This window comes from Euprymna scolopes, chromosome 15 (genome assembly GCF_053919585.1).
Source record: "Euprymna scolopes isolate OS-2025 chromosome 15, ASM5391958v1, whole genome shotgun sequence".
NCBI lineage: Eukaryota > Metazoa > Mollusca > Cephalopoda > Sepiida > Sepiolidae > Euprymna > Euprymna scolopes.
The window spans coordinates 120,588,170-120,605,301 of record NC_136496.1 but is presented as its reverse complement, the minus strand read 5'-3'; the positions used below and the strand labels follow the sequence as shown (position 1 = coordinate 120,605,301).

At 34.8% G+C, this 17,132-nt stretch overlaps 1 protein-coding gene and 1 non-coding gene across 2 annotated transcripts in view; both read right to left on the bottom strand.

Moving 5' to 3' along the window:
- Window positions 1–3,431: 3,431 nt before the first annotated feature.
- The window catches only part of LOC145294097 (2-oxoadipate dehydrogenase complex component E1-like), a 160,330-nt gene continuing 146,629 nt past the window's right edge, over window positions 3,432–17,132 (bottom strand). The window contains exons 21-23 of the mRNA XM_080141164.1: window positions 11,781–11,844; window positions 9,319–9,404; window positions 3,432–4,376 (exon numbers count right to left, since the gene is read on the bottom strand). Coding sequence (XP_079997290.1) covers window positions 4,275–4,376; window positions 9,319–9,404; window positions 11,781–11,844 — 252 coding nt within the window. The 3' untranslated portion in view covers window positions 3,432–4,274. The remainder of the gene's footprint in view (window positions 4,377–9,318; window positions 9,405–11,780; window positions 11,845–17,132) is intronic.
- LOC145294427 (U2 spliceosomal RNA) lies at window positions 7,953–8,143 on the bottom strand. The gene has a single exon (XR_013869868.1). It is a non-coding gene; the product is annotated as a U2 spliceosomal RNA (small nuclear RNA).

The window sequence follows — 17,132 nt, the reverse complement described above, 5'->3', positions numbered from 1 at the left end:
AAATCTATTTTAATTTGTGCAGATTTCCTATTTTTTATTAGACTCAATTCGCTATTGAATATTATATTGTACCTAATATATAGTACTGATTTCAAAAGTTAAAAAAAAAAAAGTGACTTGAGTGTCATAAGCTAGAAGTGAAATCAAAACATTTATCGCTCTGGTCACGTCTTGTATCAAAGTAGCTCAAGATAGGTAAGAAAGATTTAATATTAAATGACTTGAAGAAATGAATTGAATTTAGGCATGTGCAAAAGGTAAAACTACGTCAGCAAGTTGAAATGACCATTTTGCATTTCAACTTGCCGATATATTTCTCTACACTCAAGTTGCTTGGATGGATTGTACTTGCTATAAACCATCAATATTAACCATCAATATAAACCATCAATATTAGGGCTATGACAACAGTAAATTCTCTTCCTTGTTTTGACTCGTGTGTATCTGTCGATATCTTATATGCTTTTGTATAGAGTGATGTGGTTCTGTTGTTTAACTGTGCTGGATATATACTCGAGAGTCAAAAACCATGAAAAGAATATGCTGTTGTCATAGCCCTAATTATTACAATTTCCTGTTAATTCCAATGTTATTTAGCCAGTAATTTATCATCTGTTACATATTTACACATACTGTTTTATTTATATAGATAATATGCTTGCATATACGATATAAATGAAAATTAAATAGAGAAATAGTCAACCACCTCAGCAGGAATAACCTTCTTAGTGACACACAATATGGTTTCCGCTCTGCAAGATCTACCGCAGATGTGCTGACGGTTATATCCCACAGGATTAGTGAATCTCTTGACAAAGGCTTCCTTTCTAGGGCAATTGCTCTTGACATATCAAAGGCCTTCGACAAAGTATGGCATAAGGGTCTACTTCACAAGATTTCCAGCTACGGTATAACTGGAAATGTTTTCTCAATCATTAAATCATTTCTCTCCGATAGGCTCATAAGAGTAGTGGTAGATGGGCAAAAATCGGAGGCCTGCAATATAAATGCTGGAGTCCCTCAGGGGTCAATCCTGGGCCCAACTCTCTTCCTGATCTACATCAATGACCTCCCTAAACACATACTTAAATCATTCGTTGACATCTATGCTGATGACACGACCATCTACGGCAACACATCAAAGGCTGTAAATGACAAAGTTCTCTCTGATTCTCTCTCCTCTGATCTCAAGCGCGTGGTTCAGTGGGGGAAGATGTGGCTAGTTACCTTTAATGCATCCAAAACCAAACTCCTATCCTTAGATCATCAACGCTCTGATCCCCAGCTGGCATCAATTGTGATGGATGGCTCTCGTCTGGGTGAGGCCCCGTGTTTTGACCTTTACTCCTGATCTGAAATGGAACACGTACATCAAGTCTGTTGCCAGGGTCGCTGGAAAGATGGTGGGATCCTTCTACCGCTCCAGAAGATATCTCACTACTGATGCAATTCTCTATCTATATAAAAGCCAAGTACGTCCAACGATGGAATACTGTTGCCATATCTGGGCAGGAGCTGCCAAAAACAGCCTATCATGCCATGAAAGAGTACAAAATAGACTTTGTGGTTTAGTGGGGGATGCTCTTTTCTCTACCCTGCAACCCCTCTCCCATAGAAGAGACGTTGCGAGCCTATCCTTGTTTTATTGTTATTTTCATGACAGGTGCTCGTCTGAACTCCAATCCCTGGTCCCCCCTCGCCAATCTTTCACGAAAAACACCCGTCTAGCTGAATCCACTGTGAAAAATTTCCCCCACTCTATATCTGTGCCTAAATCAAAACGCGGATTTCATGAACAAAGCTTCTTTCTTAGAACTGCACGCCTGTGGAACTCTGTTCCGTCTGCCTGCTTCCCTCCGGACTACAACTTGGATGTCTTCAAGTCTAATGTTAACAAATTCCTAATGAACCGCCCCCTTAAGTAAACACTTCATCAAATCTCCTCACTAACGTAATGTACTTGCAATAACCCTTATCCCTGAGTGGCTTCTGGGCCTTGATAAGTGGTGATCACTAAAAAAAAAATAAAAATAAATACATGAAAAAAAAAGATAAAATCTGTTGTCATAACTGGAAATAATTTTTCATGTATACTGAAAACTAAACTGAGTTTCCATAAGCCACAGTTTCCTTCCAAGAAGTAATCTGTGGAACATCACGAAGCTGCTTGCCGGCTGACTACAACAAGGTAGTTTTTAAGTCAATGGTTAAACAATTTCTCTGGTAAACTCAACTTGTCAAAACTTCCCACTCCAAAACTCAACACTCTTTCACACAGCTCCGTACATAGCACGTGCCTCCTTTCAACTCTTTCCCCGTTTGCTTCATGTCCATTTTTATTCACCCGTCTCATTTGCATAGAAATGGTGACAATCTGTGTCGCTCATGTGACTACCAACCATAAAACCAACTGGGGGTTGCCATGTTAGCCTTTTTTTTTTGTTACATGACCGGCCCTTTGAAACATGCAACGCACAATGCTAGCTACAATTTTTCCTACAAAGTTTTATCAAAATTTGCCAAGTTTTAACAATCATTTCCGATCCATACAGTCATTGTATCACCGTTCATCTGATGTACACGTCAACTCTTCTCAAGGTCAAAAGCCACTTAAGGATAAAGGTAATTTACATTTTTTTTTTCATATCACTTAAAATGTCAAATGAAACTTTGTTATCTAATAAAGTCTGTTTATTTAAATGATATTTAAGCTGACAATTATATGAAAGAAGCTATTTTAAAAGTAACTTTTGCAATTAAATAAAAACCATGTTTCATTTATTTTAAAGTTTGAAGATTACAATCACCATTACAAGGAGACAATCGACAAACCATAGACTGTTCTGTAAGATTACATGCGTTATTTTTTTATTTTTATTTTTTTTTTTGTAACAATGCTTATTTTTATTTTTGTTCTTCATAAATCAAAGTATTATAACTACCTCAGCACTTACAAAAAAAAAAAAAGTGACTAGGTAATCTCAAAAACCTGTTATAGAGCACAGCTAGTGCTGATGCGATAGCAAGACTTGGACTTAGTTCCGTGAATGTCTGCCATTACTAACCAACATAATTACCGTATAGAAAGCAAACCTGGTTCATAAGGATGTGGAGAAAAATTGCATGAGAATGATATGTTTGGTATGTAATGAGTCTTAAAGACAGGTTTTGATTTCATGACCTCAGAAGATTTAATTAAACTTTAGTATTGGGAGATATGTGCAGAACAGGAAACTTTGATGGTGTGGTCACATCGGATGAATGCTTGGGTTTAGATGTTGAACAGTTAAAGTAACAGGGCCAATTGACAGAGAAAGACTACGGAAACCATGGAAGAAAGTGAAAAGGATGGATTTGAAAGAAATAAAGATAAATTTCTAAACTGTTAAACTGAATTTGATACAATTTGAAATAAATGTCAGAAGCATATCCTTGTTTTTTGTTTTTTTTATTCTTTGGCATAAATCAAAAAAAAATGAATTTAAAGCTTCCCCACTAATAAACTGGTGGCGATTGTATAGAATTTCCAACAGAAAAATGTCAACAAATAACTGTTACCAAATGCAATAAAGGTTATATTTCTACATACCTGCCAAAATTGTTTTTTGAAGTTCTTTTTATTTACATTTATCTTTGTGAATCAAACAAATTTAACATGGCAGCGGATGTGAAACTTCATTGTTGTAAACTTAACAACTCAAATCAAAAATTAAACGTGTACAGCAAATGACTGTCACCAATCTGTTGAATGCAACTTTCAACAGAATTATATATTTTTATTGGCTGTGAAAGGGTGGTCAGCCATGTTGTCTCGGCAAGTTCAAATGATTGTAAATTTGAATGAAATGGTATGCAATAAAGTGTTTAATATTTTAAAAACATCAAAAAATTATTCAAGTAGGTAGGAAACAAAAAAGCTTATTTGTTAACTATTTTATTTCATCTGTCAGAACCCCTTCACAATCACCGGGACTAAAGAAAAATTAGTCTGTCACAGAGTAATAATAAAATTGTACTTGGGTTCAGATAAAATGCTTATTCATACAATTTAAAAAAAAAAAAAATTAAAAAAAAATCTAAATAGAAAATTCCATTTCTTTTTTTTCTCTGGGATTCTTTCTATTATATATAAATTTCAAATAGATTTAAAAAAAAATTTTTTTTATATATAGCAATTTGTTTTAAAGAAATATTGACTCTTCAAATTCCAAAGTCATAGATTTGAATTTGTTAGCTGCCATTTAGTAAAAGATATATTTTTTTTCAATTTTTGCCTACTGGAAAGTTGCTGCTAGTATGTCTTTGCTTTCTTTCTGATGCACTTGTGCAATGCCAACAGCTGCGGTTGCTAAATGACCTCTGCCAACATACTGTAACTGAAAAGAAAAATATGAAGGGGATGAACACAAATTTATTTCACTTACATTTTTTTTTTTTAATATAAATCTAATTTTAAAAAAGTAACTTTTCATTTAAATTACCTCCTTTTAAAATTAACAAACATAATATAGGACAATAAAATTACAGATAACATCAAACACTAGATTTATTATGAACTGCTTTGAATACAAAATTAGTTCAGATTTTTCCTCTCTCATTAGTATTGCAGTTTTGATCATAATATACAGTGATCTGAAAGTAACTCCGTATTCTAATAACAAGGCTGATAGCCATTAGTCGCATGCTCTTGTGTAATGAATGAATGCGTGAATGTAGGATTGACATGAAATTCTTAAAGATAAACTAAAATGACCGAAAAATGGGCTGAAATGACTTAAATGAATAAAAAGTAAATGACTTAGAATGACTTTAATGAACTTAAGGATGAATTGAATGACCTTAAGAATGAATTGAATGCTTAAAAAATAACTGGAATCCTTCAAAAACAACTTGAATGATCTGGAGAATGACTTGAATGGCTTTGAGACTGACTGGTTGTAAAGTGGGTGATCATTTTATATTAAATTAATACAGAAAAGTGAGCCCCACTTTATATCATAAAAATTATTTGATTAAGGGAATTTTGCTAGGGTCACCCATACTGAATTTATATTAAGAACAATGGCCTCCACATTTTGGACAAATTTCAGAAAAATGTAATGGATAGGTAAAAATTTATGGGGCAAAAAGTGTCATTTTTTGCAATTTTGGTAAATTTTTTGACCCCTTATGAGCCACTTGGAACGCCGAATATCAGTGACAATGGACAAACAGTGGAGTTTCACGCCTTAACACATGTATATTTACATTCAGCAACATGGGACACCACTATATAGACATACATATCAAGTTTTTGTTGAGAAATATGAAAAAAGCGCCAGAAGAAAGGGTGTTTTCAGCACTAAAAGTCCCCGGGGGATGCAAACCAGACTTTTTCCAGGGTCACCCATACTGAATTTATATTAAGAACAATGCCCTTCACATTTTGGTCAAGTTTCAGAAAAATCTAATGGATGGATCAAATGTTACGGGACAAAAAAGTGTAATTTTTGGCCATTTTGAGGCATTTTTGACTTCTTTTGAGCCCCTGTAGGTGAAATGGGAATTTCCACACAAAAAATATTTTTTACTATGCACATCTATATATTGAAATATAATTTGTGACAAAATTTCATGAAAAACTAATGGACGGTTATCCATCAATCATCCGGACTAATGGACAGACAAACCCACCAAAAATGTAGGTCCCTCTCCGATAAATCGGGGGACCAAAATGTTACTCCATGCCCTTTGCTTAAAAAATGAGCCGCGCATGCATGGTCCTCCTCTGTACGAAATAGTTTTAAAAATTGGTGCTGCATGGGAGTCCCAAAAAGGTGTGTTTTCTAGCACTAAAAGTACCCGGGGGACACTAACCAGAACATTACCAGGGTCACCCATATTGAATTTATATTAAGAACAATGGCCTTTTCCCGACTGCTGGAAAACCGCCTCTGTGGTACCAGTCTTCAAGAATTCTGGTGAAAGAACTGACCCACTAAATTATCGCCTCATTAGCCTCCTCCCGCTTTTCGCCAAAATATTTGAGTCCTTAGTTAATCAAGCCCTAGTCCAGCACCTAACAGCTGCTAAACTCCTGACTGACAAACAATATAGATTCAGGCAAGCCCGTTCAACAGCAGATATCTTAACTGTAGTTTCTGAACGTATATACCGTTCATTGGACAAAACAGGGGAGGGTAGAGCGGTGGCCCTTGATATAACTAAGGCTTTTGACAGGGTATGGCACGATGGTCTTCTAAGGAAAATTAGTTCATATGGAATCACTGGAAGAATTCATAATGTAATTAAATCCTTCTTAAGTAATAGAAAAATCAAAGTTGTCCTCGGCGGTCGTACATCTAAACAATATGATATAAATGCGGGAGTACCTCAGGGGTCTATCCTTGGACCTCTATTATTCCTATTATTCATAAATGACCTCCCTGATAAAATTGTTTCGGAGATGGGTATATTTGTCGATGATACCACTCTCTATAACAGATATGAGGGGAAAACAAATGAACACATATCCAAGGAAATGGCAGAAACACTAGAGGATGACCTCCAATCTGTAGTGGAATGGGGACAAAAATGGTTGGTCACATTCAATGCTGCTAAGACTAAGCTTGTTTCCTTCAATAACTACAAGAAACCTTCTCTACCACCAATAGCAATAGCCAAGAACACATTGCCTGAAAGTACTTCTTTTAAACTCCTCTGACTAACATTTACAGGGAATATGGACTGGAATAGATACATTGAGAGCGTTGCCAAGGCTGCTGCAAGGAAGGTTGGCTCCCTCTGCCATGCTAGAAAACTACTTACGCCTGACAGTATCCTATACCTCTATAGGGCCACCATTCGCCCATGTATGGAGTACTGTTGTCACATCTGGGCTGGTGCATCTGCTGCTTGTCTCTCGCTCCTGGACAGGGTTCAGAAGAGAGTCGCCAACCTGATAGGTCCTGAACTGTCATCTAGGCTTCAGCCTCTGTCCCATCGACGAGATGTTGCATCCCTCTGCCTGTTCTACAAATACTTTAATGGTGAATGTTCTGACTGACTGCAAACACTTGTACCTCCCCGACGTGACAAACCCGACAAGCTACTAAGTCTCATCCCTTTACAGTAGAGATCCCTAGGGGCAAGAAAGCCTTTTACTCCTATAGTTTCTTCCCCAGAACTGCGGGTCTTTGGAACTCCCTTCCGGGATTCTGCTTTTCCAACTGCACTGATATGCAGAAGTTCAAGTGTAATGTTAACAAACATCTTTCTACTCATCTCCAGCATCCAGCTTCAAAGTGGCACTGTGCCTTGTTTGGGGTGAAAATTGAAAAAAAAAAAAAAAAAAAAAAAAAAAATTTTGGGACAAGTTTCAGAAAAATCTAATGGATAAGTAAAAATTTATGGGGCAAAAAGTGTCATTTTTTTTCAATTTTGGTATATTTTTGACCCCTTATGAGCCACTTGGAATGCCGAATATCAGTGACAATGGACAAACAGTGCAGTTTCACACCTTAACACATGTATATTTACATTCAGCAACATGGGAAACCACTATATAGACATACATATCAAGTTTTTGTTGAGAAATATGAAAAACGCGCCAGAAGAAAGGGCGTTTTCAGCACAAAAAACCGGGGCACGCAAACCAGACTTTTGCCAGGGTCACCCATACTGAATTCATATTAAGAACAATGCCCTCCATATTTTGGGCAAGTTTCAGAAAAATCTAATGGATGGATCAAAAAAAGTGTAATTTTTGGCCATTTTTGACCCCTTTTGAGCCCCTGCGGGCAAAACAGGATTTTTCAAAAAAAAAAAAAAATTTTTTTTTACTATGCACATTTATATATTAAAATATAATTTGTGACAAAATTTCAGGAAAACTAATGGACGGTTATCCGTCAATCATCCGGACAAATGGACAAACGAACCTATAGGTCCCCCTCTGATAAATCGAGAGACAAAAATGTTATTCCATACTCCTTGCTTAAAAAAAAAAAAAAATGTGTTACAGACCGACCGATGGAGTGACTTGCATGCGACTAAAAATGCCTTAGCATGGAAGTGTTTCCCCTTCCATTGCATAGGAAAAGTTACAGCATCTGTTAAGAACATATACTACACTTTGATCTTAGCCATGTGGCCAAGGAAAAGTTGCAAACGTAAGTACAGCATGTAGTAAGAACAGATACTACACTTTGATCTTGGCCTCCCCACTAAGCAAATTAGGCACAAGGCTGATTTTTAATGTGAGGAGTGAAGGGGATATGGGGACCAACTTCTCGGGGAGTAGGGGAGCTGGATAGTGACAATTGGTATGAAGGGTTGCCCCTACATTGACCAAGGTCTTATATGTGGGGCTGCCCCCACATATGATCTTTGCTTGCAGTATCTGCCGGAACAGATACTACACTTTGAGATATTAAATCCTTTATTCATGTTAAAAATATATTGAAAATCAACAATGAACAAAAAACTTAGGCACATGGCCAACTCAAAGGGGGGGGGGGATTGTGGGAGTCGTTGGTCATCCTTGTCACTCCAGAACTAAACAAAATCAAAAGTTTCTCCCAGCTAGTATCTTCTTTCACCATAATACCGCATTCACCCTTTCATGCTTGGGGACATCCTACTTAACTCCCAATTTTTAAAACATTTTTTATTGACGTGTAATTATTAAAGGAAACAAGTTTAGTCTTGGCAGCATTGAATGTTGCCATACATTTGTGTTCCCATCCCATTACAGACAGGATGTTTTCACTAAGGTTTTAACTATTTCCTTAAATACATGTTTTTGTTTTCTGCTCATAGAGCATGGTGTCATCAACAAATATATCCATCTCAGAGACAATTTTATCAGGCGTGTCTAATAGGCATACAATGTTTGGGGACGTTTAATCCGAATCAAAAAAGGCATTCAAGAATAGAAAGTCATGTGATCTTTAAAATTTATAGTTTCCAAAACTGAGGATTTGAAAATTTTTACATTTAATAAAGGTTAAAACAAATTTAACCTTTTCAACTCTGCACGGCTGATATATCAGCCCTAGCAACATAGCTAAAAAAAAAGAAAAAAAGACGTGGCCGATATTTCTAATCACGTTATCAAATAATTTTAATTGCTTATCATCTTTTTGGTTGATTATAGCTTAATTGGGTCACGGTCCAAAAGATTAAGCGATGTAAGCAATGTAATGATTAAATTTAATTTTCAAAATTCTTGCCCCCCCCCTCCTCCTCAATTGGACAAGGTTTGCAATTTGTACATTTAAAAAGTAAAATCTCTTTGGAAATGGATGAAAAAAAGAAAGAAATTCTAATAATACTTACTTTACAAGCAAGAAGATTATGAAACCTTGGAGCTACGAATCCCCAGGCACCCATATTTCTGTGTTCTTCTTGGCTCCATATAAATTCTGTCAAAAAAAAAAAATAAAGATTTACAGCAATAAAAAAAAATAATTTCTACAAAATGTAGTCTCTTCCTTATTTTATTCAAGTATATTACAAGGATTGTTCCAAAAGTAAAGCTTTCTTTTATTTTATTTTTTTTACTTAACAAAATTGAAGAGCTACGAAGACAGAAGTAGTAACATTAAAACGTACAAGCTTTTGTGCTCCAGAATTTATTTTTCTACATAGTCACCAACACGTATCTCTGTCTCTGACGCACGTCTGTGACATGGGTTGATTTCTTAGTCTCACACGATCAATATGTACAACAGCTGAAATTTAAGTCGTAAATGCAAAATCGTAATAAAGTCAGCATAACAATCCATTGTATTTCACTCCAAAAAAGACTGCCACCGAGACAGAAGGGGTTACTGTGAATTGATTAGGGCGTCTTCAAGAGTTGTACGGTTTGCTTTAGTAACATGCAGTGCATATCACACGTGAATTTAACGAGTTACATCGGCAAAGTCCGATCGCAATAATGTTGCATCTCTGTGTTCATTTTACAAATACTTCAACAGAATATGTTCAGATAAAGTAACTACTTGTGCCCCGACTAATCTGTCAAGCAGCAAAATCACACCCCTTTTACTGTAGAGATCTTCATATGGCGGAAGACTTAACTCTAGTAGCTTCTCCAAATGCTTTTCAAACTCTTGTTTCTCTGACTTTTTATCAGCATGCAGAAATTGAATGCAATGTGAACTCCGCACTTGAGAAACGCATCCATAGGGGCATCTCGATTTACAACAGTCTCTTCAGTGTTCCTTGTTTAGAGTAAACAGAATTAACCCATTACCCACTAGCGTCCTATTGATGGGATGCTAAAAAAAATCTACATTTACACCTTAAAGTTTTTATCTTTATACCTATAAAAGTGAGAATGTGTGTGAGAACACTTCTCAACCTATATACTCAACTAATTTTTGATCTACAGACTTGAAATTTGGTATAAGGGATATTTAGACGTGGAAAACATTTGAATGGGTAAACAGATGTGTCCAATATAGCTTATATAAAATCTCGTAGGAAATCAGGTACAGATTCTGTTGGAGAGATTTTAGAATTGGAGTAGAGTTTAGGGAAGAAAGGGAAATAAATAAAAAAAAGAATGAGTTGTTTGGAAAAAATATAATAAAGTAGGTGCTATAAAGTGGTGTTCAGTTTATCTAGAATTAAGGGTCTGTGAAAATGGTTGGGAATAAGGGTGTTAGATTACAGGGCAGTGTTAAGAAAAGATTAGGAGATGAATTTTGAAGGGTGTGGAATTTCTAGGAAAATGGGATTTTGTAGTAGTTTTGGACATTTAAAGTTTTAACTACATAGGTTAAGTAATTTTATTTTTAAATTTTTAGAGTAATTAATAAAGAATGTTATGCATAGATATAGGAGAAGATGGGCGAATTTGAAGTTTGACTGTAATTACATTTCTAAGAATTTTTCAATTAATAAAAAGTGTAGTAATTAAAGGCATAAGGAGGATGAGATAATCTCAAAGGAGTAAAATAGATAATAAAAAAATTAAGAATTAAGATAATCTGTTTGAAAAATAATAAAGTAAAATAATAGTTAATGTAATCGTTGTGAGTAAGAACATCTTTTTTTTATATTCACACTTTCCATTTTTTTAATAAAAGTTCATTCTGGAATAAAAGTCAACAAAAAAAACGTCTGTTGTTTACAGCTGTGATATTACTGCTGCTAATAACTACTACAACAGACAGTTTTCCATCCAAACTCAAACAGAAACGATGTTTTTTTTTTTTTGGTCAGTCTTTTAAATTACTAGCTATCACAAGAGAAAACAACATACAATGATATTTTTAATGGATAAAAACAGTAAAAAGACCGATTTACTTACAGGTGTCCGAAGAAACTTTTTTCTCAATTTTCAATACTCGTTATGTTGAAGTCTTTTTTAAACACACAAAAAAACAAAAAAACAAACAAGTGCTCAAAAATATTTCGGACACCTCAAACTATTAAAAATGACATTTATTCTGATTAGTTTCTAAATTTCATGACAAAATTCTTTAATACAAGTGCCATACAAGCATTTACAAATTGGAGGGGGGGGGGTTACAAAATCTAACCAAAAATGCCGTTTTATGATGTTAACATTTTTATCACTTTATTTGCTTAAAACTCTTAAAATATATAATGTGTATTATTATTTATTAATTCATTTAAAAGTATATTCATTTTCAAACAGTAGTACTTTGAGGACTTAAAGAGCTTTGATTTTAAAAAATATGACTATTTTAGCAGAACCTCCTTGAAATCTGATATCATTTCGTTTTATTGTCCGTTTGTATTACTAGTGGAATTGTTGTTCTTACCTGTTGCATTTTTGTACTTGTCCATTTCTTTCTTCAAAGCTTCTACTGGGAAAGGACAAAGACCCTGAAAGTAAAGAAAAACATTTTTTAGTATTTCTGATACTATGGACATCCCCTCACCCTTAAAAAAAATACGAAAAGTTGTTAGAAGTAAATAATCGAGAACAATGATTCACCAAGCGCACAAAAGTGGACAGAAATGGGATAAGTGGGATATTTTCCATTTATCGGTCACTCTTAGTTGAAAAGACTGGACATAGGATTTCCAACATTTGAGTCAATAAAAATTAGGGGTCAGAGTTAGATTTACGGACAGTTTCCGAGTTGTTGATAGTTTGCAACTGTAGGCAGATCAGGAGAAATGTGCTGAATTCAACCGAATGACAGTGACGGCCTTGAACAGGCAAATTATCTCAATTGGGTCTTAGTTGACACACTGAGACGTAACTAAGAGTTGGCCGTTAGTGTTTCGAGGATTGTTTTTTGTGATCATATCACGCATAAAAAAAGTACTCAAACTACAACTGATCTTGACGGAATGTATCAGAGTTTGCATTTCCTAAATTTCCGTTGTTTTTTTTATGCTTATAAACCATTACCCGCACGCTTGGTGATCACCAAGACTACACAACCAGAATAGAGATGAAGACAAATAGAAAACTTCAACAAACAATGTTGCGGTCGCCAAGGATGATATATTATCAATATTATCAGCAATTTAATCAAAGTACATCATGAAAAGTATAATACAAGTTGGTTCATTTTTGAGTAAAAAAATAATTATATTAACATTAAATGTTAAAATTTAGCACTTAACATAAGAATACTACAGGGTGGAACGATAAAATTGTTGCTCTAGAAAAGACGACATGATTCCATTTCTGTTTGATGAATAGCAGTTTTTTGGGGGGTTATTTTTGCAGACCATCTACTAGTTGGCCTGTTGAATACAAATGCCAAGAGCAATAGGAGCCTTCTATCATGTTTGAAAATGACACAATGTTCAACGAACGAGATCAGAGATGCGCTGCTGTACAACTCATGTTCTTTATCAATCCAAGTTATAACAACAGGACCATTGCCAGCACCTTCAAAATGCATCACTGGATTGCCATAAATAAGTTATAGTCTTTGGTGTGGTTTCAAGTGAGGGCCACATCATGCCACCTCACATCTTCGAAGTCGGCTTGAAAGTCAACACCAAAGTGTACTTGGATGTGCTGAAGAGTGCGGTGATCCCCTGGTGCAATCAGCTGGCTGCTGGCAGATCTTGGTTGTGGCAGCAGGACTCAGCGTAGACCGACATACAAAGAGACCCAGGATTGGCTTTAGAATGAGTGCTACAACTTTGTACCCTTCTCTTGCTGGCCCCCCTCCTTCTCCAACCTGAACCGCTGGATTACTTCATTTGATCATATGTTGAGAACATCACCAACATGACCTCCTACAACACCAAAACCAGCCTGATCGCCACCATCCGCCAAGTAATTTGCTGAGCTCCCATCAGCGCTTGTGGAAAAGGCATGCTCCTAATTCCAACCCCATATCAAGGCAGTGATTGAGGCTGAAGGCGGCTACATTGAAAAGATGTCAGTTCTACTACATAATCAAGTTACTTGAACTGATTTTTCAAATAAAAGTTTGAAAATAAAGCTGTAGTGTTGTTTTCTTTAGGCGACAAATTTATCGTTTCACCCTGTACATGATCTGTTACAAATGGAGATTTGGTATCTGCCTGTCTGAGGCAAAAACTACACTATCTTTCAATGCTTAATTTGGAGAGGAAATCATGCAATATCATTCTTTTCAGGCATTACCTCCTTCTTGGAAAGAGCAGTGATGACGGCAACCTTCTGTCTCATGATACAATTGCAATCTCCATCTAGTCTGGTGCACTACATCATCTGCCGCAGCTTTATTTTTTTTTTTTACATCCATTTTTGCATCTGCAGCTTCGTTGGAACATGCTGCAGGTGTAGTCGGTGGTAAGAGTGGAAGGGGTAGACTACATCCTTTGCTGCCTGTGGGTTCTCTTTTCTCTGATACAGCAAAGTGATCTCTCCAGATTCAGGCCTAGGCAGGTTATAAGGAAACCTAGGTTTGCCCGGTTACCAGGGTTTCCCTTCTCAGCATTGGAGACAGAGTCCAACAGAAAGGCAATCCAATAGAGTCAGTGCCAGCAGAGCTGCAAGAATTTCCGGAAACATGCAGAGCTTCACAATTTGCCTTTTTGGACTTCAAACCAAATTTTTGTTGGGCTTTACTCTTAAGTCTTTATCTTTCGCAAGACATCCACAAGATAGTGGAGCTATTTGCCTATAGCTGAGCGAGTGTAATATTTGTTGATTCATTGTATACATCGATCAGAGCATATTTGTGTTTGTACACATAATGAATTGTTTATCGCAACATGAATGACTCCTTCAAAATCGTAAATAATGTTTGGTGATAGGGTTGGGGTTAGTTATACAGATGGAAAGAATTTGTTTTATCCTTTAAATCTTTTATGGACAGTGTTCGCTGATGCAAACTAGTTGGATCGATTATGTGCCCTTTGGTGAATGGCTTTCTGTCAGACAAGGCCGACCTGAAAATCCAATGTTTTAGTGGTGTGATAACCACGTGCTACCCTGCCTAATAACACTGCTACTGACCCAAACATTGTTTTCATCGTCTTCTTGTCCTTTGGCTTCTCTTTTAATCATGCTCTCGTCTCTCACATTGGATGCTGCTGAGGGGGTCACAGGTTCACAAGAAAAAAAATAAATAAATAAAATGAAACAAATCACAACCATAAAAACACATTCTGCAAATATCAGTTATACTCTGGGTGCGTATGTGGCACCACTGACCCTCTACACGTTAAGGTTCACATCTGCGTTGTGTCAAATTCGTGTTCATCACTTGAGGTCAGCTCCTCTCAATCCTCTAAAGCTCTCTTGATATGGTCAAAGTCACGACCTGTATTTGCTTGTGTCTAACTGAAAACTGTCCTCAACTAACTTTCCCCAACTGTCGCTAACCCAAGACTGTCTCCAACTGTCGCAAAACTCACCGTCTAAAACTCGAAAATACATTAACCAATCTTTTGTTCCTGTTCACTGCCACACCTTGATTAATGATCCTATTTCAGCTTTCTTTTTTGTGTCTTGGTGAACAACTTCTTATGCCTTTGTTCTGCCGATAAACTTATTTTCTTTTTTTTTTTTTAATCCTAACGCTTTTGACAAAGGTGGCATCGATAAAATTACCGAAAGAATGCAGGAATGATTAAATCATAATAGAAACTTAAAGAAAAATTTACCAGGAACAGACTTTCCTAATCTTATGTTGCTAAGGTAAATAATTCAAACTTTTTAAAATGAATTTTTTCAAAATCGGATTCTGTTGTCCCGCCAACTAAAAGCGTAACATTATCAACAAATTTCAAAAAGTAATGTTGTATTCATTTGAAGAATATTTTGCTAATAATTATTTTTATCGTAAAAATTCAGAATATTTAATGTATTAAGAATTAACTTGCTACAATTTTAAATGAATTGGAAAGGATAAGAAATTTGAGCACTTATTCATTATATCGGAATTCGAAAATCGAAATATTGAATTCCAAGTAAAACCAATGATATCTACTCAACTGTCATGTCACAGTAATGAACATATCCAAAAATTATGAAAAACGATCAGGTAGAAAATTAATTATTAACAAAAATAGTTTTCAAAGATAATTAGCAAAAATTGAATTTTGCTAAAAACAAAGAAACCGGAGGGTTTGAGTTTAACAAGAGGGATAATTATTTTCTGAAAAAAACTTTGAAAATCTTAGACCAATTTAGTAAAACTCAATTTTTGATAATTCTCTTTGAAAATTGTTTTCATTAATAATTAATTTTCTACATTAATGTTGTTTTGTAATTTTTGGTTTTGTTCGTTTCTGTGAAATGAAAAGTAAGATAGCATAAGTTTTACTTGAAATTCAACGTTTCAATTTTTGAATTTCGCTTTTATGATATAGAAGCACTGAAATCTGTCCTCTAATCTATTCTTCAGGATATATATAAAATTGAAACTATACTTATTTTTACCTTTAAAGGATGAATTTGTTGAAAAGAAATGAAATTATTAAACTTATCGCAACATAAAAACACTTGCCATTAAAAATTTACGCAATAAACAGTGATTGAAATGTTGTATAAAAACTCTAAAAAACTAAAGATTGTCAACAGTCGGTGCAAATCCAGAATTCAACCTAATTAAAAAATAAAAATAAAAAAAAACTTTATGATGTATGCATCTGTCATGGAACAAAAAATATCATATTCCAAAAATCACATAAATTGATCAAGAAGTCTTTTTTTGAACGAAGAAAATCAAATTTTATAACAGTGCAGGAATGGTATGTTTTGATCTGCCATATTTAATAAAGAGAGACAACTTAATTCGAACTACAGCGATTTTAAAATCAGTCTTGTAATAGCTACAATATACTATTAATTGCTAAAAGTAAAAAGAATTATTTTCTATATATAAAAAAAAAATTACTTGATCAATTTACGCGATTTTTGGAATACAACATTATCATTCCATAATGGGTACTACAAAGACTATCTTTTTTTAATTTGATTAAATTCTGGATAATCCCCTATCAGTCTAGGGTAGTATATAACTATTTTTATCAATAGAGTTATTTCCCTTTGTTTAGAATGGCCGAGTAGGTGACACTGTTTTTTTTGTTTATATATATCTTTACCCCTATAAATTTTTTTTTCTTTTGTGTGTATTGATATTCATATTAAAAACCCTCTTTTCTATTTATTTAAAAAGAAAATACAATTTTCTTATATATGGGTTGTGGAATTGCATTCACTAGCAAACAATCTAACTAACTTGTATATTCTTTTAAACATTCATTTTAATTAATTCCCTATTAGTTTTTTTCGGTTTTCTTATGGAATGATCATCTATTAACTATTACATGTAATTATATTCATGCAGATATTCTACTTGATTTATACTTGCATAATATTTGCGTAAAATATTTACAGCAAATAAAAATTGTTTCCATATATATTCATATATACGTATATATTTTTGTTTAATCTATTAGTCTATCTATCTATATATCTATAAAAATGAATGTGTCTGTGTATCTGTCTGTCTGTCTACATTTCCCTACGCAATAACTCTGTCAATTTTTAGTCTACAGACTCGAAATTTGATATACAGGGTACTGAGATTTCGGAAAATCTATGTGATCGGTTTTGGGCCAAAAATTTGGCTATTAAGGGGTCAAATTTTAACAATTTGATGTTTGAGAACTCTATCAAACTCCTCCAAAAATTTTGGGTCTAAACA